This window comes from Electrophorus electricus, chromosome 12 (assembly GCF_041902795.1).
Source record: "Electrophorus electricus isolate QZ-2024a chromosome 12, ASM4190279v1, whole genome shotgun sequence".
Lineage (NCBI taxonomy): Eukaryota > Metazoa > Chordata > Actinopteri > Gymnotiformes > Gymnotidae > Electrophorus > Electrophorus electricus.
Window position 1 is genome coordinate 20260310 of NC_137508.1, and position 26344 is coordinate 20286653.

Below are 26344 nucleotides of genomic sequence, written 5' to 3' on the forward strand. Positions count from 1 at the left end.
GCCAAACCACGTGACTCGGGAAAAGCAAGTGTTCGTGACATACGTGCATTGTTTGGGTGATATGGGTAGCCCTTGATGAGTGACGTGACCCTCTCATTGGATGTCCTCATGCCCTGTACTTACTCAAACACAGCATGAAAGGCATGCTGGTTCATGCAACCCTATTTAGCAATTTCAAGCAGCCCACAGTTTCTCCAGAATATTAAAGGAAGAAACCTGGGGCACCTCCTGCACTACATAGAATTTATTTAGGAGAAATCATAGTCACCTATCCTATATCACAACACACTGGAGTCTTTTCTTTAGTCTTCTCCACCTGGAGTCTTTTCTTTAGTCTTCTCCACCAGGTATTTTACTTGGGGATGTGGACAAAAGTATGCAGTCGCTTCAGTTGCAGATGTTGGCAGAAGTCTGTCATGGGTTAAAGGGTTAAGAATAATTGACTGTCAGCAGAGTTCTTGGATATGTCTAGCAAGAACCAAAGTATAGCTTTTGAGGACTCAAATTAAGCTTGATGCTGGCATTATTGTGGTTTTGTGTAATGACATTTAGATCAACAATAAGTGAAGAAAACATTTCGTTCTACTTCACTTCATTTGCTTGCACCAATGGAAGAAATATCAACGTGAAAGGTTTAATGCAAGCTCCAATTACTCCAAAAATATGAAAAGATATTATATTAGGTTATTTTTTTGTCTTATTGGACATTTTATGTTGTATTGTGTGGTCGGGTTTGAATTAAAATGCATATTTTCGTCTTGACCTAAGTTGAAATGTAGAGTTAAAATTAGGTTGAAATTAAATAATTTAATGTTTGGTTAATGTAATGATTTAAAATTTTAACCCAATAATAAATATAATATAAATATTTTATAGTGATATGATATCCATGTAATATTTAAAATTGACAAATTAACAGTGACAGTACAAAAAGTAAAATCAGTTGGATAAGAAACAAAAGAAAAGCCTCACTCATTGGTCAAAGTCAAAGTCAAATGTATTTATATAGTGCTTTTTACAACAGTTGCTGGCACAAAGCTGCTTTACAAATGTCCGAATCTAAGCCCCCAGTGAGCAACCCAAGGGTGAGAGTGGCAAGTAAAAACTCCCTAGAGCATAAAATCTCAGTCTGTCTGTGAAAGAAACATCTGTTTCCAAATCCCAATATTATTAAACATACAAGACATTGTAAACAAAAACAAAAAAACCCCCAACAAAACCTGAAAATTATGCACAAACACAATAAAATTATAGGTAAACAGTTTATTATACATTTGTCAGAACTGGACAGTGATGCTGCAAGGCACATACATGGAGGTATGCACATCTTCATTCTCTTGGCCTGAAGGGGTTGTGATTTCATGATGGTGCAACGTTTTCAGGGTTTTAAACAGTAAGGATAACAGATCACAGCAGTTCATGCACATCACAACAATCATTTTGATGCCTCCCTCAATGTTCTTTGGATATTTGTGCAAGGCAAGATGCATAGACTCCAGTTAATGCTCTTTATTTTCAACAAAAACATGCACTTACTTAAGCCCCAAAATAGTTACAGAGTTAGCAGCATCTAAACTGAACTCATGCTAAATACAGCCTGCCACCTTGTATTCATAAAAGTCAACTGGGTGATTGCGAGTGACAAAATGTATTGCAAATTTTTTTTTTTTTGCATGTATGACATATACAACACAGTGAGAAGGTTGCACTGTTTAGTACTGTTTCTATGGGTACTAACACATAGGTCAACCAAAGAGTAAAACAAACAGGTAAGACCATAAAATGAAAACATATAATTTATAGAAAGATCAACAACAGATGAAATGGGAGAGAAATGACAAAATCAGTGGGAGGAAGGAAAAGCAGGAGGATGGTTTTATGGAATTCATAGAGCAGTGGGATAATGAGACCCATAGAAAGATATAAGAGAGGAAATAGTGATATTAAAATTGAGATAGGAATATATGAGACTCAATAGTATTTTGTACAAAATGGGAAAACAATAGATTATGTAATGCCCGAGATTTGTTTTGGTTTAATCTTATAACCTTATTTAATGCAGAAAATATTAAGTGTATCCAAGTTTATCTTTGAACTACATAATTGCTAAATAGATTCTAATAGACATTGTTAAAGAGAGACAGAAGATTTGAAAGGATCAGCTCGTGTATTTAAATCGGTCTACCCTCCTTACCAGTAGGTAGCGGTATAGATGTTTCTTAACCGCCACAAAAACGTCAACATAAGCTAGTTCATGGATGTGTGTTCAGGTATATTTAGGCTTTGAATTTAATGTGAAACGGCATGGCAGGCGTAATTCGAAGACTTGATGAAATAGTGGTGAACCGTATTGCTGCTGGAGAAGTCATTCAACGGCCTGCAAATGCTATAAAAGAAATGATTGAAAATTGGTGAGCTCCATAGCTAGCTATACTATTGAAAGAACGTTGGCTAATGCATTTTTCGCGGGAAGTATTTGGTTAGCTGTAAAGTTTATTTCGAATGCCATTTCTCCCGGTATTGCATATACATATAGCTATAAAACATGCACAATTGCGGAATATTTTCTCCTGTTTGATAATTTATGCTGTTAACAGATTAGCTAGCTAGCTAAGATAGAAAGCTAGCTGGCTGTGATGGCTATGAATTAACTGTTTGATTAAGTTATGCTAGCTAACATAGCTAATCATTTTGCATCTGCAGTCTGGATGCTAAGTCCACCAACATCCAGGTTACTGTCAAAGAGGGAGGACTTAAGATGATCCAGATTCAGGACAACGGCACTGGAATTAGGGTAAATTGCAGAACAACTTGTCCGCCAGCCCGTTTCTTCGTGTCTATAGAAAACAAACAAACAAACAAACAAACAAACAAACTAAGTTAGCTAGCTAGGTAACTTTAATATACAGATGCTTTTCTAGTTAATCTAGTACGGTTAATGTATTGAAGACAAAGTATACGCACAGGATAAAGGGTGTTATTTGATTTCACGTGGCAGAAAGAAGACCTGGAAATTGTTTGTGAGCGGTTTACAACAAGCAAACTTCAGACTTTTGATGACCTCGCAACTATTTCAACTTACGGTTTCAGAGGAGAGGTGTGAAATATTGTTATTCTTTACATTTTATATGTATGTTACGTAAACCGAATTGGAGTTACAGGAGGTTGCATCCAGTAAAATTTCAGTGCAATTCCAAACAGTACACAGATGCTTTCTTTATAAGTAAGAATTATATTAAAAAAAAAAAAAATCAATAGTGGCAGTTAGTTACCAAAGACTAACACACGATTATTGCTTTTCTTAAGAAACATGTTGATTTTTTGAAAAAAGTAAGATTATATAAATATGACTTTTAAAGCTCCTCTGTTTTCTGTTGTCTGGTAGGCTCTTGCCAGTATTAGTCATGTAGCCCATGTCACAATTACTACAAAAACAACAAATGGAAAATGTGCCTTCCGGTGAGTGGTGCACATTTTTACTGATCGCAGTTTTGAAAATGTATTTCAAGCCTGCAAACATAGAATGGAAAAGACACAAAAAATTGGCATTTAATACCTTTGTGACAAGTCACACTATCCATGATTTAGAAGATACAACTTGGTTAGAAGTAATTGCATTTTAATGTTCTAATTATTTTGCCCTGTCTTAATGACTCTTGTAATCTCATTTCACCCAACCACCCAATCCCCCCTTCCACAGATGCAGTTACTGTGATGGCAAACTGAAAGCCCCACCTAAACCTTGTGCTGGAAACCAAGGGACACTCATCTCTGTAACTAACTATAGATCTTTTGACAGATTACAAGTGCTAGAAACTACTGATTCATCTTTGCATTCTCATTACCTTTTGTTCAAGTGTTTTGTCAAAATAAGGTCAGAAATCCAAGACACTGAGGTTGACAATTTCTTTTTAAATTCACCTTATGTCTTATAAAGTCTCAAAGTTCAATAATTAATGTGTTGTGTTTAAGTGTAACTGAATTTCCCATATGATGGGTTAAGTGTGATTTTTGTGTGTTTTAGATTGTGTATTTATAAGCACAGCAATATTTGGTTCTCAATTATGTTTTGGGTATTGTTCATAGGTAGAAGACCTTTTCTATAATGTACCCACCCGAAGGAAAGCCTTGAAAAGCCCCAGTGAAGAATACTCCAGGATTGTGGAGGTCGTGAGTAGGTGTGTTCATTAGATTTTTAACAGTTGTTTGTTTTTTTGTTTTTTACACTAATGTGTCTCAGCTTCTTAGTTTTGCTGTGTCCTCTTATAGATACGCCATCCACAACTCTGGGAAAAGCTTTACTGTCAAAAAAGTAAACACATCCTTTTGTAACAATATTAATGTAGTTGTATATTTGCAAAAAAACACACATTAAATATATTTTCTTCTACTTTGGTTAAGCAAGGAGAGATGGTAGCCGAAGTGAAGACTCTACCCAATGCCACAGTTTTGGACAACATCCGAGTAGTGTTTGGTGTAGCTGTGAGCAGGTATTAATCCATTTCATAATTGTTTAATCTTGGGAGTAAATTTCTCCCTCCATGGGTGCTCTTTATGCAAGGGATCCAAAGAGATCTTCAGTAATAACACAAAGTACATGGCACTCACATTGGTTATAAAGTTTAAAAAGTCTGTTTATCCTTGGCTATTGCATTAAATGTTTACTGCTTACATGTTACATCTACAGCAGCCTTCATCAAAGTATGGGGTTCTATAAACAAAATAATATGTATGATCATACCCTGAATGAGGGGGTGGAAATCAAACCTCTGTACCCCAAATTCACCGGGGGGGGGGTCAAAATGTTCTTAGTACATTTCAGTTAGGTACTTGTAGTGTATGATAATGATGTTAGTCTTTACCGTACACTTTTAAACATTTAGTAGATATTTGATGGAATCAAAACGAGTTTTAGGTTAGGAAATATGGAAAACATGGCAGATGTACTTTGGTAGTATAACCGCACTGTTTGTTGTTTTAAAGGCTCTTTGTAGATTTTTTTTTATTTTTTTTTTTAAATAAAACATTGGTCAATTGGTCAGTGTTTCTAGAAGTACTGATAATACTCACAATATGCTATGAATAGCAGTGTGACTTTATCCCAATAGAAACATATTGTCACATTGCTCACCCTAATTGTCCTAATCTCAGGTAACAATTGATGGCAGCCTGGACTTGAGTCTGCTTTCAGTGACTAATGGAAATGGAGTTCATGACCTCTAAATCTATTACTGCTGATAATAGATTTAGTTCTATGGCAGAAATCTGACTAGAGGAAAATATTCTAGTGAGGGACATGGAAGATTGTAGTGTAATGTGAGGAATTAGAAAAAGACGAACTCAAATCTTGACATCTCAAAACAGCCTGTTGATTTTGTTGTATCAACTTAACATGCCTGATTATGTTAAGTATATATAAATGCTACATTTCACTTGCTTTCTATTGATGGCACTACTTTTTTGTTCACAGAGAGATGATCAAGGTAGAGTGCGAGGATCAGAAACTTGCCTTTAAACTGCAGGGTTACATTTCCAATGCCAACTACTCAGTCAAGAAGTGTATCCTCATCCTGTTTATTAATCGTATGTGGTCTCTACTGTTCCTTCATTAACTTAATTGTGATTATAAAGCCATGGGTTCCTTCACACTTGCAGGAATATACATAGTATTACAGACTTGTAGCAGACATAGTCACTGAGACTGGACCTAGCCATTTCAGTTTGTAATGAGCTGTTGGGATGTTTTACAGATCGTTTGGTAGAATCCAGTACCTTGAAGAAAGCCATAGAGACTGTCTACACAGCATATCTTCCCAAAAATACACATCCTTTTCTTTATCTCAGGTATTTTTAAAATTTATTTTATCGTGTTACAAATAATATTTCGACAGTACTTCTCTTCTAGTCACAAATGGGTTGGACAGAAGAGCTAGCAGCAGTTGAGGCTAAACTTTGCCAAAGGGTAAAATAAACAGTGTGGATGGTTTTCTCCACTATTTTAAACTTTACATGTGCATGAATTTAATATATCTGTAACAGAGCCACTTTTCAAGTACCACAGCCACTCAAATTCATGAACTGTAGTGTTTTGAATATGGCAAGGACACATTGACTATTCATTGCAGCTTTATGGTACTGACACAAAATGTTTACAGATTTTGCAGGAGTTTTTTTTGGTTTGTTTGTTTTCTGGAATTTACAGAAAGTTTGACAACTAACAGGGCAACTAGCAATAGTATCATGTTAGCAAACCTTACAACTTGGTGCTTATCTGTTTATCTTATTATAGTAATCATGCAGACTTCTTTCCAATGGAATTCGTGCAAGGATAAATTATAAGCACAAAATTTAACATGTCTACCATTAATACATACATGCACCCATTCATAACAGATCCTTAAGTAAAACCTTTATGCACTGGAAACACCTAGTATGTTTTCGTTAAAATCCATTTGTTGCTTTTATCAGTTTGTGTTAGTTCCTTCAACTCATCACTGATCATTTTCTGCCTACAGGACAGCTGTACGTTTGATACTTTTTAGCAGACCATTCTCAACTAACCAGTGACATTGATAAATACAAAAAAATACAGTAAAAGGTACTGATGCCCTCATGCCCAGACCAGCCTAACACACATTAACATGTGTCACTGCTGTGAGAACTGGGAAAAGTGCACCACCCAATAATATCCAGTCATCAGTTGTCCCACAGTCAGAATTTGAGCAGTGTTGAATGGCATAGAGCATGGTTTACCAATTTTGCTTGCAAAAAGACATTGATTATACTGTTGTTGTACACTTATTAAAATGCATGTTAATAAGATTTCCACTGAGTTAGGGTTAAATCATATGTTTCTAATAAAGTGGGTTGTGAGGATATGTTATGATTTTCTTTCATAGCTTCTGCAATAGTATTTCAGATATCTTAAATCTATATTTTAGATTTTGTGATTGTGTGCATGAATTGCTTCATAATTGGCATCTTTCTTCAAAGTCTGGAAATTGCTCCTCATAATGTTGATGTGAACGTACATCCAACAAAGCATGAAGTGCACTTTCTCCATGAAGACTGCATCATTGAGAGCATTCAGAAGCACATAGAGAGTAAACTTCTTGGCTCAAATTCCTCACGTACTTATTTTACACAGGTATGTAAAGAAACATATATGCATGGTTCAGTAATGTACATAAGCACCTCATGGTTAAATTATCTATGCTATCTATAACTCTTGTTTCATCAATAGACTTTACTTCCTGGGCTGTCAGTCTCTGCCAGTGATGTGAAAGTCTTAAATAGTTCCTCGGCAGATCGTAGGGAGCGCATCTATAGCCATCAGATGGTGCGCACTGACAGCAAGGCACAGAAATTGGATGCTTTCCTCCAGCCAGTGAGTAAACCTTCTTCAGATGGAACAACTACTGCCAGCTCCCTAGCACCTGACCTAATTAATTCAGAACTGGATGATACTGCAATGCTTGAGGGGCTGGAGGAGTTGCAACCAAGAGCCACAAAGGACTTGGAGACTAATCTCCAAACAGACACCCCCCCCAGGTGAGAGATCAGATTGGGTGGGGGTTTTTTTGGGGGGGGGGGTGCAGTCTTAAACTGAATATTAAAGAGGTCATGTGTTACATTCTTTTTAGATTCAATCTGTCAGAATTTGTTTGACAACAGCTTCTGTATAGATGCTTTTTTTTTGGGGGGGGGGACAATTTCAGCTATATTTCAGTTATATTGCATTTCAGTTCATCTGCAGTGTCTGCATAAGTGCTTCACCTTTGTTTATTCACAGTTGATTCTTTTGACATGCTTTACACTACAGGGTGCCATCTTATGTGGGTGCACATACATACGTTACAAAGAAATAGTCCATCTAGGCAGCTGAACGGTAGACACAGTGGATCTGTGATTATGATGTTCTAGGAAACGGCCTCATGTTGATGAGGAGAGGGATGATCAGACAGCAGCCTGTACACCAAGGAGACGAGTCATTAAGCTAACCAGCGTGAAGGAGCTTCGACGAGAGATTGATGAACAAGCTCACAAAGGTGTTGGCTACTTTTTTTTTGTTGTTGTTTTTGTGTACATTTGAGGAAACTACTTCACAAGTCACCACTTGCAAGTACAAGCATGAATCCATTTTTGCATCCCACTCAGGTCTGCAGGAGATGTTCCAGAATCATTCATTTGTTGGATGCGTCAATCCCCAGTGGACTCTCGTCCAACACCACACAAAACTATACCTACTGAACACAACCAAACTCAGGTTAGACACTGAATGCACCATCTGAAATAGCCAAACTGTGCTGCTGTGCAAAGATAGTGCTTTGAAAATTGATTATTTTAAGAAAAGCTTTCTAGAGTGCAGTGATCCAATTCCTTCCTTTGCATCTCAAGTCTGCTTCTTGTAGGGCTGCCCAATGTATTGTTTGCCAATAGTTACTGCAGTGGCTTTATCAGTACCAATATTGCACATATTCTATATGCAAATCTTGACTAGTCTCATGTTCCAGATGAGTATTCTGAAGATATTTTGATGTACCATAGCACTCACATGATAAAGCAATTATGATTATTTCGGCTATAACAATGCAGGCGTATTGTTAACAATGTCATTCCAAGGGTTCACCAGTGTAGCGCAATCTCAATGCCTAGCAATATTATCGCAATGTAGTATTAATGGTATGCCTCATGCAGCCCTAGCTCCTTACCATAGGGCTTGTTGCAGTTTGCATAATTCATTGGATTTTGCACTTTGGCACAATTTTAAGTTTTCCAACTAAGTGAATAATATTTTCCATAAATAATGTAACTTGGTAGGAGGAGAACTGTCACATACTACCATAGGCAATGTTAACAAAGACCCCCACAAAACATAATTAGGTGTATAAATGTGTACAAAACGGGTTCAGAGATTAAAGCAGCCTTACACAAATATTGTTGCTGCCTTTTCAAACATTTTGAATCATTCAGGCTTACCACATTATTTGGTATTCTCTTTTAATGCGTCTAGTTTTCTCAACTACTCAAATATTGCTAAAGCTTGTGTGTTTAATTTACATTTTACATAATTATTTTAAGACAACTCATCTTTGTATACAGATATGAAAACACCAATTCATATAGGAGAACTGTTTGCAGACCAAAATATTAAACTCTAATGGGCAACAAAGTGACACTGAAAAATTCTTACATATATGTAAAGTGTTAAGCACACATTGGTTTCATAAAATGTGGTCAACAGTAGCATGCAAGATGGGATGATTTTTTAAAAATGTACAGTTTGATTTTGTTAAAAATAATTTTGTTGATAGAAAGAACTGCAAAGATAATAAAACCTTTTACATGTGATGCAGCAGCACCAACCTTTTTCCCCTCCCAGCCAGGAGCTGTTTTACCAGATTCTGATATATGATTTTGGCAACTTTGGTGTCCTGCGATTATCAGTAAGTATCCTTCAGCTCTCTGCACTTTAATTGGTCACTAAATAAATACTGAAGATCTCATTTTAAAATATCTGCTACAATACATTAGAAATATTAGCCATATAACATACTACCTTTGTGGTAGACAAAGAATGTTAATCTGAAAAAGTAAAGGGCATGTCCCTGAACAGGGAACTATGATTTATCAAATGACTAGTGCTTAATCACTTCTAGTTTACTTATTACAATTTGGTTAGTTCTAGCCCTCAGGCTGGAGGAGGAGGTGTGGTATTGAGGTGTGTTGTGGTATTGTAGAGCCCAGCCCCCCTTTATGAGCTGGCCATGCTGGCGCTGGATTCTGAGGAGAGTGGGTGGACAGAGGAGGATGGGCCTAAGGAAGGCCTGGCCCAGTACATAGTGGAGTTTTTGAAGAAGAAAGCTGAAATGCTGGAGGATTATTTTTCGATGGAGATAGATGAGGTAGGTCAGTGGGGTTCTTTTGGAATGTAGGAAGCAAAAGTTCTGACGTTCTGTACATACATACTGTACTACAAGTAGATCAGGCTCTAATGCATTATTTTTTTGGTCATGTTTAGGTTGGTTTGGACTTGGCATCATATCATTTGTATCTTTTTCTGCAGTTGTAAAGGTACAGCCAGCAAACCTGCTGGACAGGTTCTTCACAGGACCCCTGTGTACCAGCATTAACATTGTAAAATACAACAAAACTTTATAAAATTATAATCTGTATTCAGTATGTTTAATTGAAAGGAAATAAAAAAAACATTTGTAGACTGGTACAAAAGTTATGCTTAAGAAAACACCCATGTGTTTAATACTCATCAAGGTTATTGCAGTTTTGTGCTGTCATTTTGGTAAAAAGCTGCCACTAGATGGCACTATGGTGATAAATTTTAAAAATGTCTGATTAGTTACATGTGCTAAGTCTTTAAAAGGAAGTGGAAAGTAGTATTAAAAGCCTGGCATTTTTTAGGTTTTAAACTAGTAATTAATCATTTTGTAATTATTTTTTGTACCAAGGTCTGACATTTTTCAAAAAGCAAAATAACTGGTCTGCCAAGCTCACTTGAGCTTTTGAATTTTTTTGCATGATCTATTTTATGACTAACTCTACACAACTCATTTTTAGGAAGGAAACCTGACTGGTCTACCACTTTTACTTGATAACTACACACCAGCTATGGAAGGGCTACCATTGTTCATCCTGCGCTTAGCTACAGAGGTCTATTTCTCAATGATAGTATAAAGCTTTGTATAAATGGAGCATAATGTTAAATGTGTAACACTACTGTGGAATGAGTTTCTTTTTTCTGTGGGCAATTCAGGTGAACTGGGACAATGAGAAGGACTGTTTCCGTGAATTCAGTAAAGAATGCAGCCAATTCTACTCCATAAGAAAGCAGTACACCCTGGAGACCGAGGCAGCAGCAGGCCCTCTGGTAAGATGTTCTACTAGCTTGTCACACTTCTGTTATATAGAGCAGAGGTATTCAAATCACAGTCCTCAAGGTCCTGTTCCTACAGATTTTCCACCCTCCCTTTACCTAGGAATTATTTCAATCAACTAGAAGGGATTGAACCAAATTCAAGTTCTGGATTTTATAAAGTTCAGATTTGAATACCACTGCTATAGCTCAGTAAAGTGTTAGATACCTCTTCATCCTTGACTTACAAATTCATTCCTCAGTTATACATAGTAGTTAATGTACTCGGGCTTAAATTACTTTAAGAAAAGTGTTTTTTGTAGGAAGCTGAACCAAGTTGGCAGTGGAAGGTTGAACATGTTCTCTTCAAAGCATTCCGCTCCCTCCTGAGCCCTCCAAAACACTACAGCGAGGACGGCAGCCTCCTACAAATTGCCAACCTGCCAGACCTCTACAAAGTTTTTGAGAGATGCTGAGTCTACACTGCTGTTGTGATTTAGCCATTGGTGTAGCTATGATCATTGTGAAGCCGAGAAACATGCCTCTGTTCATTTGTTGTTATGCTGCCATATTCCATGGATCCTGTTAATGTGATTACTGGCTTTTACAGCTGAACATTTGTATATCAATGTCAAACACATTTTAAAGTGAAAAGTGTTGTTTAAATACCAATACGTTTTTATGGCTACCAAGATTCTTTTTATTGCTACCAATGTAGGTTGCAGATCATTAACAAATTAAATTTGTAAATTGCTCTTGAGTCATCTGTGGCTAAAAAGAAGCATTAGTATGAAATGGTTTAGTAAATCAAGCAATTTAAATAAAAATGGGGCAATATTTATAAAATGTGTTATGCTTTCTACATGAGCCTGTTCCTGTTCTGTTTGAACTGTGATCACAGACAGCGCTTAGATTTGGTGGGTCAATTTTTTCAATACATCCTACAATTTCAGGATATCTTCTCTTTCTATACAAAAGTATTATAGAACACATTTGGGTAAATACCTAAGGAAGTTACTCTTTAGCAATATAGCATATACCTCTAAATGTCCATTCTGAGTTAAATTTTCAGTGCTCCCCATAAACACTTCACACATGAAATCATCCATCTCATTCACACATCACCAATTTACACATTTATTTTCAAGAAATATTTTAAATATTTTTGGGAAAAATCCTTTTTGAAAACATAGCATTGTTTTTATATAATCGGAAATCAAACAATCCCTATATTAAATACTTTTTTTTTGCTGTACCAATACCGATTGTTTTAAATAACCTTTTTATAATGCAAACCCTAAGTTTCCCTGTGAACAAAAGGCACATTGCTGTGGACATATCAATGTGTGCATGAGCTGGGTGAAATGAAGTTTAAAATACACTTTTATACTCATTCAAGGAACTTATTGGAAAGCGGAAAACACAATTAGGGAGAGGAATCAAGCACCCAATCCAAGCAATGAAACCCAGCCAAAGGGCATGATATACAAAGCTTTCAAAACAGGAAACAACAGCAAGAAAGGTCCTCTGAGTAAAGTAAGGGCGAGACAAAAGGTAAGCACAATTGTTTGGACACTCCCTTCTTGACAGATTTAGGTGTGAACCAGTCTTTTTTTCCTTTTCTTTTTTATATTAATGAAAAGGAATAGGATTATTGGTACAAGGTGTTTCTTTTTGGTCTCCCACACGTACACGGCCTTAGGGAGCAGGAGTAGGAGCAGCATTTGCAGTGTATGGCAGCAAAGTCTGAGGCTAGAGAGGAATTTGAGGACTTTTAAGAAGGTGCAGTCGCCAAGGCAAGTCTCATCACTGTTGGGATAGAAGGGCATTGCGATTGGCTTTCATCTTTTCCAACCTCTTCACCAGGTGGTTATTGGTCATCTCCATCTCCTCAATTCTGTCCAGGGCTGCACGCAACTGCAGAATACAGAAGCCCACAGAATTGGACATTCATAAAACGTTTAAATGAAGGACCCAGTCCAATTCATTGGTCTTATTTCAGCCACTTCTGCTATCGTCAGTAATACATTCCCCCATGGAGGGACTTATCCCGCCATGGTACTTCCTGGTTCCATGGTATCCATGCAAACTGTACTTGCACTCAGTGGCTTTGATGTGTGTGAGCACAAACACATGCGGCATAGGACTTCATCTGTGTAGGTCTACAACCATTCCAACCATGGCTGCTCAGTGAAATGGTTATGGTAAATTCTTACCTCTCTTTGAAGTTTTCTTTTTTCAGCTTTTAGTTCATCTTCAATTTTCTCTGAGTTGTCAGCTGCTGCTTTGTATCTTAACACCTGCCCCTCAAGTCTGTTTATCTACAAGGAAATAATTAAAATTAAACTTCTTATTAAATTGCTATTAAAGTGGAACAATTTTTTTTGTAATTTGAAAATTAGCCTGATTAATTTCAAATGTATACAAGGGATGCCATAGTTACCATGATCAGAAATTACGATTCACAATACACAATACTATTAATGTCACATCACTTAATGAGCATTTTTATTAGGTAGATATCAACTCGAGTTTCAATCTTTGCATTGTTTGAGCCAATAATTTAATAGATGGTTAATATAAGCCATTGTTTTACATGGGAAAAAATTACATATAGTCCATTGTATCTAGTTCCACACTAAAAATGATACAAGTGCAAATTCAGTGCATTAAAATTTATATATAAAGAAAACCGAAAATTTGTAAAAATTATGCTTTATAGAAATTAAAATGTTAATAAATAATTATATACAAGCCAATGGTTCATAAGATTTTACTGTATACAATGGAGGTATCAGAGGAGTGAGTACCATAAATCATTACTGGGTGTACCAATGGATTACATTCTATTGGCACAAGTAGGTCAAGTGTCCACTTGCATGTCATACTGAAACTTGTGTAAAATCTTCAGAAAACTCATTATCATGAGCACACTGTATTCTGGATAGTGTATGTAGAATTCAATTCAATGCATAACATGTTTAAGAAACTTACATTCTGTTCCATTGTACCCATTTCTTGTTCTGCCTTTGAGAGTTTGAATTTATATTCACTAATTTGTCTGTTGGCATCCCCTACAAAAAGCAAAGAGCATATGCTTATGTGGACAATCCCTTCAGTGACAGGTATACATTGAATTATCAAAGCTGCTTCAGCAAAATAATTACACTATATATTGATTGTCATTCTAATAGCATGTCTGTATAAAAACCACTGTGGAAATTTCTTAGCAATTTCCAGTCTGCAATTTCCATATAACAAAGACCTCCAGTATCAAGAGGCAATATTTAATAGGTTAGGTTTGATCATTTGGCTGTATCAGTGGTATTTATAGAAAATATTTTTTGCATTCCTTCACTTGTTACTATGCTCTATGAAAAAATTCTGAAGATTAAAATACATTTAAGATATTTAAATTAAAAATGTTTAGGACAATTTTTTATCTTAAAATTAGAAAGCATCTTTTTTTAGCTTGTTTCCAATACAGTTTAATATTTCATTAGCTTGTGACTAGAAAGCTTCCCTGTGTTAATACTAGCCCATTATGTTCTCATTTGTCTTTGAAAAAGCACACACAGCAATAGAAAAAATGCACAGGAAGAACATTATTGTTCTCACCCCCCAATACCACTGCTAACTACAACCTGAGCCTGCTTCTGAAGGCCTGACACCCTAGGCCATTCAAAACAATGTCGAAGTGCCTAATGTCTTTATATTTAGTGTGAGCCTTCTAGTAGTGCATCACTTAGGTCACTAGTTTGTAGTGTTGACTTTGATAATTTTCCCTAGGATGACTTTCCTGTTCAAACAGTGCAATACTATAGCGTAACACAAATCCTCCTCTGTCTCAGTCTCCTGGTTCTATCCTGGTTATCCTGGATTTTTCTGTTTTATGTAATTTCACTTGTCCTTTATATTTATAGCTTTGAGACTAGCACAAATTTTGGTTTTCACAAAGTTTTCTGTTTCAGTTTTTATGGTGGCAATTTGCATTAACTCTAGATTGTGAAGCGTGATCAGATAAATTGCAATTAATTGCAGTCATTCCTTGCCATGAAAATGAACTTAAATCACATAAATTATGCATTTCAGCCCTGCCGCAAAATGGCCTGCTAACACCATTTCAGTGATGATCTTGCTAGTTCAGGAGAAAATGTTAATTTAACATGTTAACAAGGCATCTGATATTACTCTGTCATGCTGATTAGAATAGCAGACTGTTTGCTTAAAAGGGTGGTGGTGAAGTTTTCTTCTGTTAACCATGGTTACCTCCAAGGAAACATGTGCAGTCATCACACTGCATCAAAAGGACTTCACAGGCAAGGACATTGCTGCTGGTAAGATAGCACCTAAATCAACCATTTATCGAATAATCAAGAACTTCAAGGAGAGAGGTGAAGAAGGAAGTGAAGAAGGATTCAGGGTGCACAAGAAAGTCAAGAAAGCGCCAAGACTGTCTCCTCCTAAAGAGGATGCAGCTACAGGATCGGGTCACCACCAGTGCAGAGCTTGCTCAGGAATGGCAGAAGGCAGGTGTGAATGTATCTGCACGTACAGTGTGGAGAAGGCTTTTGGAGGATGGCTTGGTGTCAAGAAGGGCAGCAAAGAAGCCACTTCTCTCCAAGAAAAACATCAAGGACAGACTGACATTCTGCAGGAAGTATAGGGGTTGGACTGCAGAGGACTGGGGTGAAGTTAATTTCTCTGATGAAGCTCCCTTCAGACTGTTTGAGACATCTGGACAAATGATTGAAGAAAAGGTGAGAACTACCATGAGTCCTATGTCATGCCAACAGTGAGGCATCCTGAGACCATTCGTCTGTGGAGTTGCTTCTCATCCAAGGGAGTATTTGCTCAAGATTTTGCCTGACAGAGCACCATATCACAAGGCAAAAAGTGATAACCAAGTGACTCGGTGGAAAAAAAACATTGAAATTTTGGGCCAGAAAACTCCCCAGATCTCAATTCCATTTAGAACCTGTGGTCAATCCTCAAAAAGACAGTGGACAAACAAGCACTGATTAGGCAAGAATGGGTTGCCATCAAATTTTGCCCAGATGATGACATCCAGCATGCCAAGGCGAATCATAGAAGTCTTAAAAAAAAAAAAAAAAAAAAAAGGAGGGTCAACACTGTAAATATTAAGTCTTTGTTAAACTGGATGTATTTGTCAATAAAAACTCATGAAATGCTAGTAATTGTACCTCATTATACCATATAAACATTTGACAAAAGGATCTAAAAAAAAAAAAAACCCAAAAAAACAAAACAGGCAGTAAACTGTGAAAACCAAAATGTGTGTCAGTCTCAAAACTTTTGGCCACGGCCGTGTGTTTTATATATATTTTCAAACCAAAATACAGGAACCTACTAATTGCCCAATTTTAAAAATGTGAGAATGAATTTAGATCATTATAAACTATTCAGTACTTTATGCTTACTTTTATTAATTGCATTTTTCCCTATTTTTGCTAATCATATACACATGATTGTGCACATTTTTACATCTTTGAATTTGTGTTTGCATGTATTGTATACAAACTGTACTCCGAAGTGTGGGCTTACTCTGCATTTCAATGAAGTGCAAGTCAGTGCCATTTTCTATTCGTTCTCCGTCCGGATAAACACTTTCCACCTTAGAATGTTTCTGCCGTTCTTCCTCCAGTTGCATTTTCAGTTTCCTGATCTGTGAGATGTCAACGAGAGGACAAGTGATACTTTATGCACTCAATATTTCAAATAAATTTTCATTTTGTTGCAAAATCAAATGCTCAGTTCAAAGTTCTACACATAAAACATTTACAGACAACAGACGGAGGAAAAGAAAATGCACACCTGGGCTAAAAGTTCATCTTTTTCTTCAGCAAGTTTTCGTAGCCGAACATCTATTGTTAAGAAAAAAATATTTATGATGAAACAGCATGTAACTGACATCATAATTCCTGAAAAATTATTAACATAGTTTACTACACCATGTTATGTGGAATTGCAATCCACCCCTTAAGGTTAACGCAAAAAAGGTTATTTTTCCCTTCAAGTTTACTTTTCCTCCCAAAACAATGCAATCTCTAAGTAGAGTCATTCTGTCTGTTTTTTAATGAAAATCTAAAAAAAAATAATAATAATAATTTACATATTGTTATTCATTTCTATTTTGGGCAAGGAAAAACACAAATAAACTACAGTCACCTCCAATTACTACTTTGACTGAGCAAAAGAAGCTTTTAAATGGTGTGGAATCTTAGTCAGAAAACTGCCACTACAAGCAGCAGCAGGTTGAGTGGATATGCAGACATACATGTTATAGCAGTATTACTATCACATCTATTTCTAACTGCTGAAGCCTTGCTTTAACCATTATAAGGACCTCTGAGCTACACCCACTAGAACGTGGGGCTCAGTAAATTAAGTCAACTGGTTCTTAGAAAGGTGCAACGGGCCTTGCACCAGGCAAAGCCAGGTAATGGGTTTATATTCTTTACACAACTATAACAAAGCCAGGAATCTGTTGCAACACTAAGATTTACCCAAAGGTCCATCTCCAGCAGACTCGAGCACCTGAGCAGCCTCCTGTGTGACAACAGTGATCGTTGAGGTGGCAGGCTCATGATCGACATCCCCATTGGGCGTGCCCTCAGGAATGATGACCAGCCCGTGTTTCTGTGAGAAGAATGGAAAAAATTGGAGAAGACTAATACTTTGAATGCAAAAAATATTACTTAATCTTAAATATTTCCTACTTTTTAAAATTCACATTATACTTACAATTTATCTTTAAGCCATGATGGAAAGTTTATAAAATATATACCCCTCATTAAAGCAGCATTGCTTTTAAGGCAACACAGGCCATTTCCCCTTGCTGCTTTTCACAGGCTACATCACTGACATACCTCTCCTGTTTTGGATTTCCCCTTGAGGTCAGCCAGCTCATCTCTGAGCTCGTCCCTCTCATTCCTAATGCAATCAAAGTACTCTTTCTGCCTCTCTAAGGCCTGGCCAAACAGCAGGGCAGGGAAAGAAAGAAGAGGCATGAGGAGAAGTGGAAAAGAAGAAGCCATAGAGACGCAGGCAAGACAAAATGGTCAGCATGCACAGAAGGAAAGCAGGTTCATTCGCAGAGTCGCAAGCAAAAAAATGATGGCCAGAACAAGATGGTAATACGTGCTTATTCAGGCAACTAGAATTCATACTGGTGGCGTAACCAGGGTTTTCCTTTTTGTGATTTTGTTTTAGGGCTTACGATATATATTACTTTTGAGGTGGCATTTTTCTAAATTACCATCTATTTAATGAATACATTTATTTTCCTCACAGATAAAATGGGTTATGAAATGGTAATACAAACATAGAAATAAATATCTCCTATCCCCATCAGTGAAATTGCTAACAGGGCCTACCTTGACTTAACCTACTCCAGACTGCAAGTGAAGTGTTTGGAGATATGGCAAAGAGACAGTGAGCTAACTTAGCTAGATAAATTTACTCCACGTTAAGACAATGCCTTGCAGAGATGATGTAACTACTTCACCCCCCCCCCCCCAAACAAACAAACAAACAATAAAGGCTAATCAAGGCCCATTCTGGTTACAGTCTGCCATCTTACAAACTCCTGCCCTGACCTGTGGAAATCGGAATGTTCAATCTGATAATGCTCATGACATGAAACAGACATTTTAGTGGTGGTTGGCAGTCTGTTCATTCTGTGTGCTTTCTGCATAACCACACACAATGCAGTGGATAAATCCTAAGATGCTTTGATGCATTCCGTTTATGTGCATTAGGAGATTATTTTAACAGCAGTACTCTGAATTTTCACATGGTCCAATGTCATGAGGCAGTGCTTCAGCAGAAGCAGAAAGGTTACAAAGTTATTTCCCATTTATCAAGTGTTATGGCAAATGTGTGATTTATGTCCATTAGCCATGGCATTCTTTTGAACTTATTGCAAAATTCATTGTTTTTTAAAACATTTGAGTAGCAATAAAATGTTTTCATATGAGAGAGCAATGATTTTAGTTGACTTACCAGAAATTATCACTAACTAGGGATAACTTGGATATTGATGTCTGATTTTTAATTCAACATATTTCTTGCAACATGTACTCAAACCAAGTTTAAATTATAATAAAAGACAGCACAACACATATTGCATGCATGTTATCACACCCAGTTCAAAGCATCTGGTTACCTCTTTCAAAAACTAGATCTGCAGGCTACTACCAAGGATGAGATTCATCAGACTGCTAATATCAGCACACAGAATAACTGGCAACCAACTACTGTAATTAATGTAGTTTAGAACAAGCTTGTGAAAGTTCCTACTTAGAGCAAGGCTCATTTTATAATTCTAGTTAAAGTACTGTTGTAGCAGTCTGTTACTTCTCATCATTTAGAACAGCTTTGCCATCTTCATACCGCAATCTTTTTGTCCTTCCAGTTAATAGTTTCCTGCAGGTCAAACTCCTCTCTCGTGAGGGTATCTAACTTGAGCTGAATGATCTGGTTCTCCTACAATGGCAATGAGTCATGGAGGAAAGGGTGGAGTAGAATCAGGACAGGCAATGAGGAGACAAGACTGTAAATGATGAATACAGGATAGGATACATAACCAAGAGAAAGGACCCAAAGTAGAAAGTAATAAGAATGACTGCAAGACTTGGGAAGAGGGTTTCTGCTGCTCCTAATATGCGGAAGGTAGGTAGTGTGGTTGAAGCATCACCTCAATAAGTTAATCTAATAGGTGGAAGGTAGGTAGTGTGGTAGAAGCATCACCTCAATAAGTTCATCTCGCTGATGGAGCCCCTCTTTTAGCTCCTCTTGTTTATGTAATAGGACTGCACATGTATGCTTTTGCCTCTCTAATTCCTGTGAGTCAAGAAAAAATATAATTTGTTTAAAGCTCTTTAGCAAACGCATTCATAATCAGATGTTTGTCCTTATGGAAATTTCTAACCAAGACTCCACTATGATTGCATCCAAAGCTTTATAGTACAAGTCAGTTAACCTTGAGATTACATCTTAACGGTGGTCATTTTCTATGATGTGATGTCTGAAGTGCTGAAGAAATGATCACAAAGTTCTCATTTTCTATATGCCTTTTGCTTCTTTCTGTAAATCCTAAAAGCTTAAATGCTACCACACACACACATCAGTGGGTGGTAAATATATTTCATAAGTTAGGAAGGTTTTGTTATCATTTGCTGAGTGCTTATATACAGTGCCTTACAAAGTATTCAAACCACTTAAGCAAACAGATACATCTGGATTACAAATTACCCTTAGATTTCTAGCATGTTATTCCATTATTTATTACGCAAAGTAAATTTCCAAACCAAAAATTCATTATTTGCAAAAACAAAAAAAACAAAAAAAACAAAACAAAAAAAACCAAAACAAATTAAATAAAAACTAAAATATTTTGCTTCCAAATGTATGCTCAAATTTGAAGCCTGTTGGGGTAAGTTACTTCTACATTTGCCTTGAGTTAGGGGCTGATCTTTGGCCATCCCTCCTGGCAGATTTGCTCCAGCTTGTTCAGGCTGGTTGCATCACAGTCGTGGATCGCAACCCAGATTCTCAAGCGGGGTTACTCTGACACTTTCTGGCAAATTCCACAAATCTAAAACTAAATTCTAACAGCAGATGATATTCCAATATCTGTCAAGACCAAATGAACAAACCAAATCAAGTGTATAAGTAGGAAAATCTACATGCTGTGTTAAAGTACAGTTTTGAATTCTTATGCCTCATGAACAATTCATATGAACAATTTGTATCCGTAAGTATCACCAAGTAACAAAACGGTGAAAGAAGAACCAAACCATAGCCAGCAGATTTGACCTGACAATCCTAAATGTCATATATTCAAAAGATGTAATATGCAAATCCAGAACCACAGCTTTCATGCAATTTCGATGAACAACAGCCAAGCCACCACCTCAAGTCAAATCGGACTTTGACAGACAACTATAGCTTGGAGGGGTTTAATAGATAGTCAGTCATCAGGAATTTGCCATGTTAGAAATAGCAAATACAAGTCCTTGTGCATAATAGTATCACAATGTCGCTTTTTTGGTTAATGACCGACAGTTTATAAGAGCAAATGACGCTAATGAACCCACAGCTTGTGTGCTCCGTTCGCAATGTGCGTTCTCTAGGGAGGTGTGTCAAGCAGTTAATATTTATTCCATGCTAAGCATCAGATGAGTTCCAAAACTGCTTCTTTCTATTAGACCAGAGAGAGGGAATAGTAAAGGGTGTCATGTAATAATAGCTCATATAGCCTCTAGGCATATGGTGACTGTATCTTGGGTGTCAGGCAATTCCAAGTGCCTTTGGATGGACGGATGGACGGATGGATGGATGAATGTCTTAGAATCAAGACAAAGCCTAGTAGGTATGAACACCCAAATAATACCACAGAATCCAATTCTATCTGAAAACATGGTAAGTCAAGGTTTAGTATAGGATCATCGACCAATGTTCTCTCACCAGAAGTGCAGATTGGTGACTTTAGTATTTTTCAGTCAATTTCTTCATAGAATATTTTCTTACATAAAACAAATCACTTTAAAGTCATTCTGCAGGTCAATCTTAAAAATCAAATAAGACAACACAAAACATCAAACTGTCTTTTGTAATCCAGATGAATTTGAGGACTTTTTAGGGGTATAGCTACATACTTTTGCAGGGCATTGGATATCTTATTTCTTGTTACTTAACTGACATGGACACAGATTCAGAGAAAACATATAGAAAAAATTAGCAACTGCTTATTTAATTTAAAATCAATCAGACACACTAGTAGAGTTCTAATTATTTTTGTCAACCTGATACAAAATCCAGCCTGATGCTAAGTACTGGACATTAATAATGTTATTAATTACATGGGTAAATCATACCCAACTATTGCTCAGACCAGTATGTACATGTACCTTTGACTTCTCCTCGGTTTCTCTGTGTAGCTCCGACATTTGCTCCTCCATTTCCTCAATAACATCCTTAAGCGTGTCTACCTGGTAGATGAGGTTTGTCTTGTCATTGTCAAGTTGTGCATTAGATACCATGGCCTTCTTATACTTCTCTTCCACTTCTGACAGGGATTCCTGCGAGGTGTACAAGAATCACCCATTATATAAAAAATCTAGAGGAAGTAACATTACATGACACTACAACTGATATGCTGATATTACCATCATGATAGTTTTACTATTTTGGTTCTATTACCACAAATACCGGTTCAGGAAAGTTTGGTGAAAGGGTAATTATAAATAGCTGATTAGAATTATACAATATAAACAGATAACTAAGGTCAGACATGGGATGAATACTAGCTAACCATGCAGTGCCCTTTCCATATTATAGAGATGCACATCATTAACAGTGTAGTCCTTCGTGTTTTAAAGGATTCTGAAATAAGTCGTTAATGCTTAGGAGTAACGTACGAGTAACGTCTAAGGGGAAACAAAAAGGTCTCTAAGATTTGTTTCAAGGTCACTTGAAATGGGAGCGGTATACCAGAACAGGAAAATAGTACAAACTCTGATAACTGTTGCATTAAACATGCCACAATCAGGTCAGACAGTTATCCCTCCTTTCACTGCATTGAGGAGAACTGAGTGGAATATCAGGTCATGCCTCTTGCAACATACAAAATCAGAACAAGATCTCACTCCATCATCTTTACTCCAGGTGGCCCCCGAGCACTTACCTTACAACCAGTTAGGCTGACATTCTACTTATTATTTTTTTTAAAGGACCAATTCATAATTAGATAGATTCATGCAAGGCACATGCTCTCACAAAAGGGAATGCCAAAAACAGGGTAGTAGTGGGAGTGCAGAGGGCTTTTGGGGGTTAGTGGGGTCACAGAAAGGAGGAAGAGATGGCATGCACTGAGCTCAAGCCCCTCTACCTTCAGCTCTTTAAGCCCCTGCATGTATCTCCCCTCTACATCCTGAATCTGGTCCTTTAGATCATAGATGTCCTGTTGAGGAAATTAAAGGAGTGACCAGAGATTATAAAAGTAAAGGGTTGGAGAATAACAGCAAGAAGGCACATGGTGTTGAAATCATACCAGTCCATTCACAGCCTTTAAATCTGGTCATCCATATACACCGATATTGACGGACACAGTACCAATTACAGAAAGGGTCAATGCATTGACAATAGTATGATGGACAATACCAAAGCTTTCATAGACAGCATAAAAACACATTCACAAAGGTAGTCACATCTTAACAGGGTATTACCCCAAACCACACTTGACAACTTTCTCACTCCAATGGCTCCAACTGTAGTGAAAGAATATTATTTTGAATATCCTATTAAATGAAAAGTAAAAAACAATGTCATTAGACTGACTAGAGATGCAGGAGGAACCCTATGAAAATTTGTGAGATGGACCAGGATGCTTACAGACACAACAGTTGTTAGAGAGTTCATTTGCATATTTTTGACTTGTACAATATTATTGCAAAGGACAAGGTGAAAAATTTGCTTTGGCATCCATATTAGTGACTGGTGGTACACATTTACTTTGACAACAAACAATGGTGAGTAAAATGACCTCTGAACAACATATACGAAAAACTATTTCAATAGATACTGCTCAAAAAATTAAGGGAACACCTAGATCACACATCAGATCTAGATAAATGAAGGACTCAAGTTGAAAATTTTACTGATAGAAATTGTGTACTTCACTGAGAACAAAATGACAATCAATGGAATCCAAAATCATCAGCCTACTGAAGGCTGGATTCAAAAATCACACCAAAAATCAAAGTAAAAAATTTTTAAACACAAGTTGATCCAACTGTGGGAATTTAATCACAGCAATTCGTAATGTCACTCCATAGTATGTATGGCCCACATGTGCCTATATGCACTTCCAACAATATCTGGGCCTGCTCCTGATGAGACGGCATATGGTGTCCTGGAGGATCTCCTCCCAAACCTGGATCAGGGATTCAGTGCGCTCCTGGACAGTCTGTGGTTTGGGGAATGTGAGAGCCAGTCAAAGGCATCAATACTTTTGTCATCCACAAACTGCCTTCACACTCCGGCCACTCATGGCTATGAGGATTTCATCCTGGTATGTAACAGCAGTCAGGGTACAGTTGGTTATCACATGGAGATTTGTGTGACCCCCCAAGGATATTCCCCCCCAGACCATCACTGACCAGTTGCCAAACCAGTCATGCTGCAGGATGTTGCATAACATAACCTACCAATTCTGATGTTCTTTTGTGAATGCCAGTTGAGCTGCATGTTGCTGGGCTGCAAGTACAGGTCCCACTAGTGGATGTCGGGCCCTCGTGCCACCCTCAGGAGCCCGTTTCTGACAGTTTGATCAGAAAGGAGTAGCCCGCTGGAAGTCATTTTGTAGGGCTCTGGCAGTGTTCCTCCTATTCCTCCTTGCTCAGATAACGGTCCTGCTGCTAGATTGATGCCCACCCATGGCCCTGTCAAGCTCCCCTTATGTAGTAACCTGTGCCTTGGTATATCTTCCATGTGCTTGAGACTGTGCTAGGAGACACAGCAGACCTTCTTGCAAAGGCACATGTGGATGTGCCATCTTGGAAGAGCTGGACTACCTGTCCAACCTGAATGGGCTGCAGATACCACCTCAAGGTACCAGTAGTGACAAGGACACTAAAAAAACGCAAAACTATGGTACTGTAGAGAAGAATCAGTCAAGAAAGATAAGAGACATACGATCTGTGGCCACCACCTGCAAAACCATCCCCTTTTGGGGACTGACTTGCTGTTGCCTCTCCAGTGCACCTGTCGTCACTTTCATTTGCACCAAAGCAGGTGAAACTGATTCACAATTGCTTATGCCTTCTAACTAGACAGATGTTTAACTGACCTGGTGTTACACTGCGATTACCAAGTGATCCCTTAATTTTTCTGATTAGTGTACATTGCACATATTTTATGCAGCCTCCCCATGACCAATACCATAATTCTATTGGATTTAGGCCACATCATTCACATCCCATCATCATATAGCAGAAAGAGTCAAAAGGCTTTTAAAAGTGACAAGTCAGAAATATAGAAACCACATACGATATCAAATTACATTTTTGAATATTTCAACAATTTGTAACAATTTTTTAACCATTTGTTAAAAATAGAGTTAGGGCTCACATGTAAGCATCAGGGACAAAAGGAACCACCCTTGAACACATATTTTCATTAAAACCTACATATGCATTTATATAATTATTTTATAAAGCTATATGTATGCAATAATGTATATAATCACTATTCCATGTAAAGAACTTCATTTATGGGCTTATTGGAGGCCTAAAGCTAATTATTTTTCCATTACAGCCATGTAATGGAAAGAACAAATAGATTTCCGATTGACTAATGAAAAAATATCACAAGAGTATTAAATTTATGTGCTAGCTAACATATTGTGCTAATAAAAGAAAAATTTTAAACTAAGCTAATAAAAATGTACATACATATATAAAAATTTTAAAAGGATGTGGAAGAGAGACCATGTCTTACCCGTAGTTCATTAAGAGAGGCATCTGGGTCAGCAATTACACTGGACATATCACCACTGCCTCGCCTGGAGGAAGTGCCACCCAGAGAGGTCAGAGCAGCTGCAGAAAGGCCTGGAGTAGCACATCGAGAAGATGGCTGCAATACACAAGGTTACAGAGATGGTTGCTTCATAAAGACTGTGAATTAACAGAATTGCCATTGGTAAACAATAAATGTGTTTACTTTCCACAGTAAAGGTATAATATGCAAAACCTTCTACTGAATGCAGTAATTAGAATTTACTCGCTTTATTAGTAATATTTAGGGAACTGGCCCTTCTAATAATATTCAACACCAAGAATTCTCTGTGGCATAGAAGTCTAGAAACATTCTTGAACAAAAAAAAGTCGAAACTTCAGTCAGATAAAAGATAGTAAAAAGCAGCAAATAAATATGTTCATTGAATTCATTGAATTATTAATACACAGGACAGGCACAGACACTTTATATTTGGTTTTCATGGCAATGATGCCTTATAATCCCAATGAGGTTCCAAGGGCCACTGAAAGAAAAGTGTAACAGCAGTGTAACTTCTCCTCAGCCAGAGCAGGATGGGCCCCCCTTTGAGTCTTGGTTCCCCTCAAGGTTTCTTCCTCATGCTCTATGGAGATTTTCCTTGCCACTGTCGCCCTTGGCTTGATCACTGGGAGCTTGGACTTGGACATTTGTTAAGACGCTTTGTTAAGAACTGTTGTAAAAAGCGCTATATAAATAAATTTGACTTGTCTAGTTCATAGCATGCTAGTTTTTTCATTTGCAATTATTCTTTTTACTCCTTTTATGCCATCCGTGCTGCTTGTCTACAAACTACAAATCTTAAGCTTGCATGCAGTAGCCAAACTGCTCTTAAAAGACGAGCATTTATACCTAAGGCATTTATCTGATACTTTAATCCAAGGTGATTTATCCAAT

At 37.3% G+C, this 26344-nt stretch overlaps 2 protein-coding genes across 33 annotated transcripts in view; one reads left to right on the plus strand and one right to left on the minus strand.

Annotated features, from left to right (window-relative positions):
• The window catches only part of mlh1 (mutL homolog 1, colon cancer, nonpolyposis type 2 (E. coli)), a 31219-nt gene extending 19661 nt beyond the window's left edge, over nt 1–11558 (plus strand). For 2 of the 8 annotated variants that reach the window (XM_081724830.1, XM_081724831.1), the window contains exons 2-19: nt 2704–2794; nt 2999–3097; nt 3386–3459; nt 3701–3773; nt 4087–4178; nt 4270–4312; nt 4402–4490; nt 5471–5583; nt 5751–5844; nt 6994–7147; nt 7244–7551; nt 7924–8048; nt 8158–8266; nt 9383–9446; nt 9741–9905; nt 10576–10668; nt 10772–10885; nt 11194–11558. In XM_081724830.1, the coding sequence (XP_081580956.1) occupies nt 2759–2794; nt 2999–3097; nt 3386–3459; nt 3701–3773; nt 4087–4178; nt 4270–4312; nt 4402–4490; nt 5471–5583; nt 5751–5844; nt 6994–7147; nt 7244–7551; nt 7924–8048; nt 8158–8266; nt 9383–9446; nt 9741–9905; nt 10576–10668; nt 10772–10885; nt 11194–11346 (1998 nt within the window). In that variant the 5' untranslated portion in view covers nt 2704–2758 and the 3' untranslated portion in view covers nt 11347–11558. Of the gene's footprint in view, nt 1–2213; nt 2412–2703; nt 2795–2998; nt 3098–3385; nt 3460–3700; nt 3774–4086; nt 4179–4269; nt 4313–4401; nt 4491–5470; nt 5584–5750; nt 5845–6993; nt 7148–7243; nt 7552–7923; nt 8049–8157; nt 8267–9382; nt 9447–9740; nt 9906–10021; nt 10669–10771; nt 10886–11193 lie in introns of those variants that run through there. The other 6 variants (XR_014126577.1, XM_081724829.1, XR_014126578.1 and 3 more) reach the window with 6 other exon arrangements.
• Nucleotides 11559–11993: 435 nt separating this feature from the next.
• lrrfip2 (leucine rich repeat (in FLII) interacting protein 2) overlaps nt 11994–26344 on the minus strand; it is a 34053-nt gene continuing 19702 nt past the window's right edge. For 12 of the 25 annotated variants that reach the window (XM_081724822.1, XM_081724821.1, XM_027010538.3 and 9 more), the window contains 12 exons: nt 25394–25528; nt 22785–22856; nt 21805–21975; nt 19643–19735; nt 19286–19378; nt 17761–17862; nt 17398–17530; nt 16706–16755; nt 16436–16556; nt 13865–13944; nt 13087–13191; nt 11994–12787 (listed from right to left, as the gene is read on the minus strand). In XM_081724822.1, coding sequence (XP_081580948.1) covers nt 12677–12787; nt 13087–13191; nt 13865–13944; nt 16436–16556; nt 16706–16755; nt 17398–17530; nt 17761–17862; nt 19286–19378; nt 19643–19735; nt 21805–21975; nt 22785–22856; nt 25394–25528 — 1266 coding nt within the window. In that variant the 3' untranslated portion in view covers nt 11994–12676. The remainder of the gene's footprint in view (nt 12788–13086; nt 13192–13864; nt 13945–16435; nt 16557–16705; nt 16756–17397; nt 17531–17760; nt 17863–19285; nt 19379–19642; nt 19736–21804; nt 21976–22784; nt 22857–25393; nt 25529–26344) is intronic. The other 13 variants (XM_081724827.1, XM_027010545.3, XM_027010540.3 and 10 more) reach the window with 5 other exon arrangements.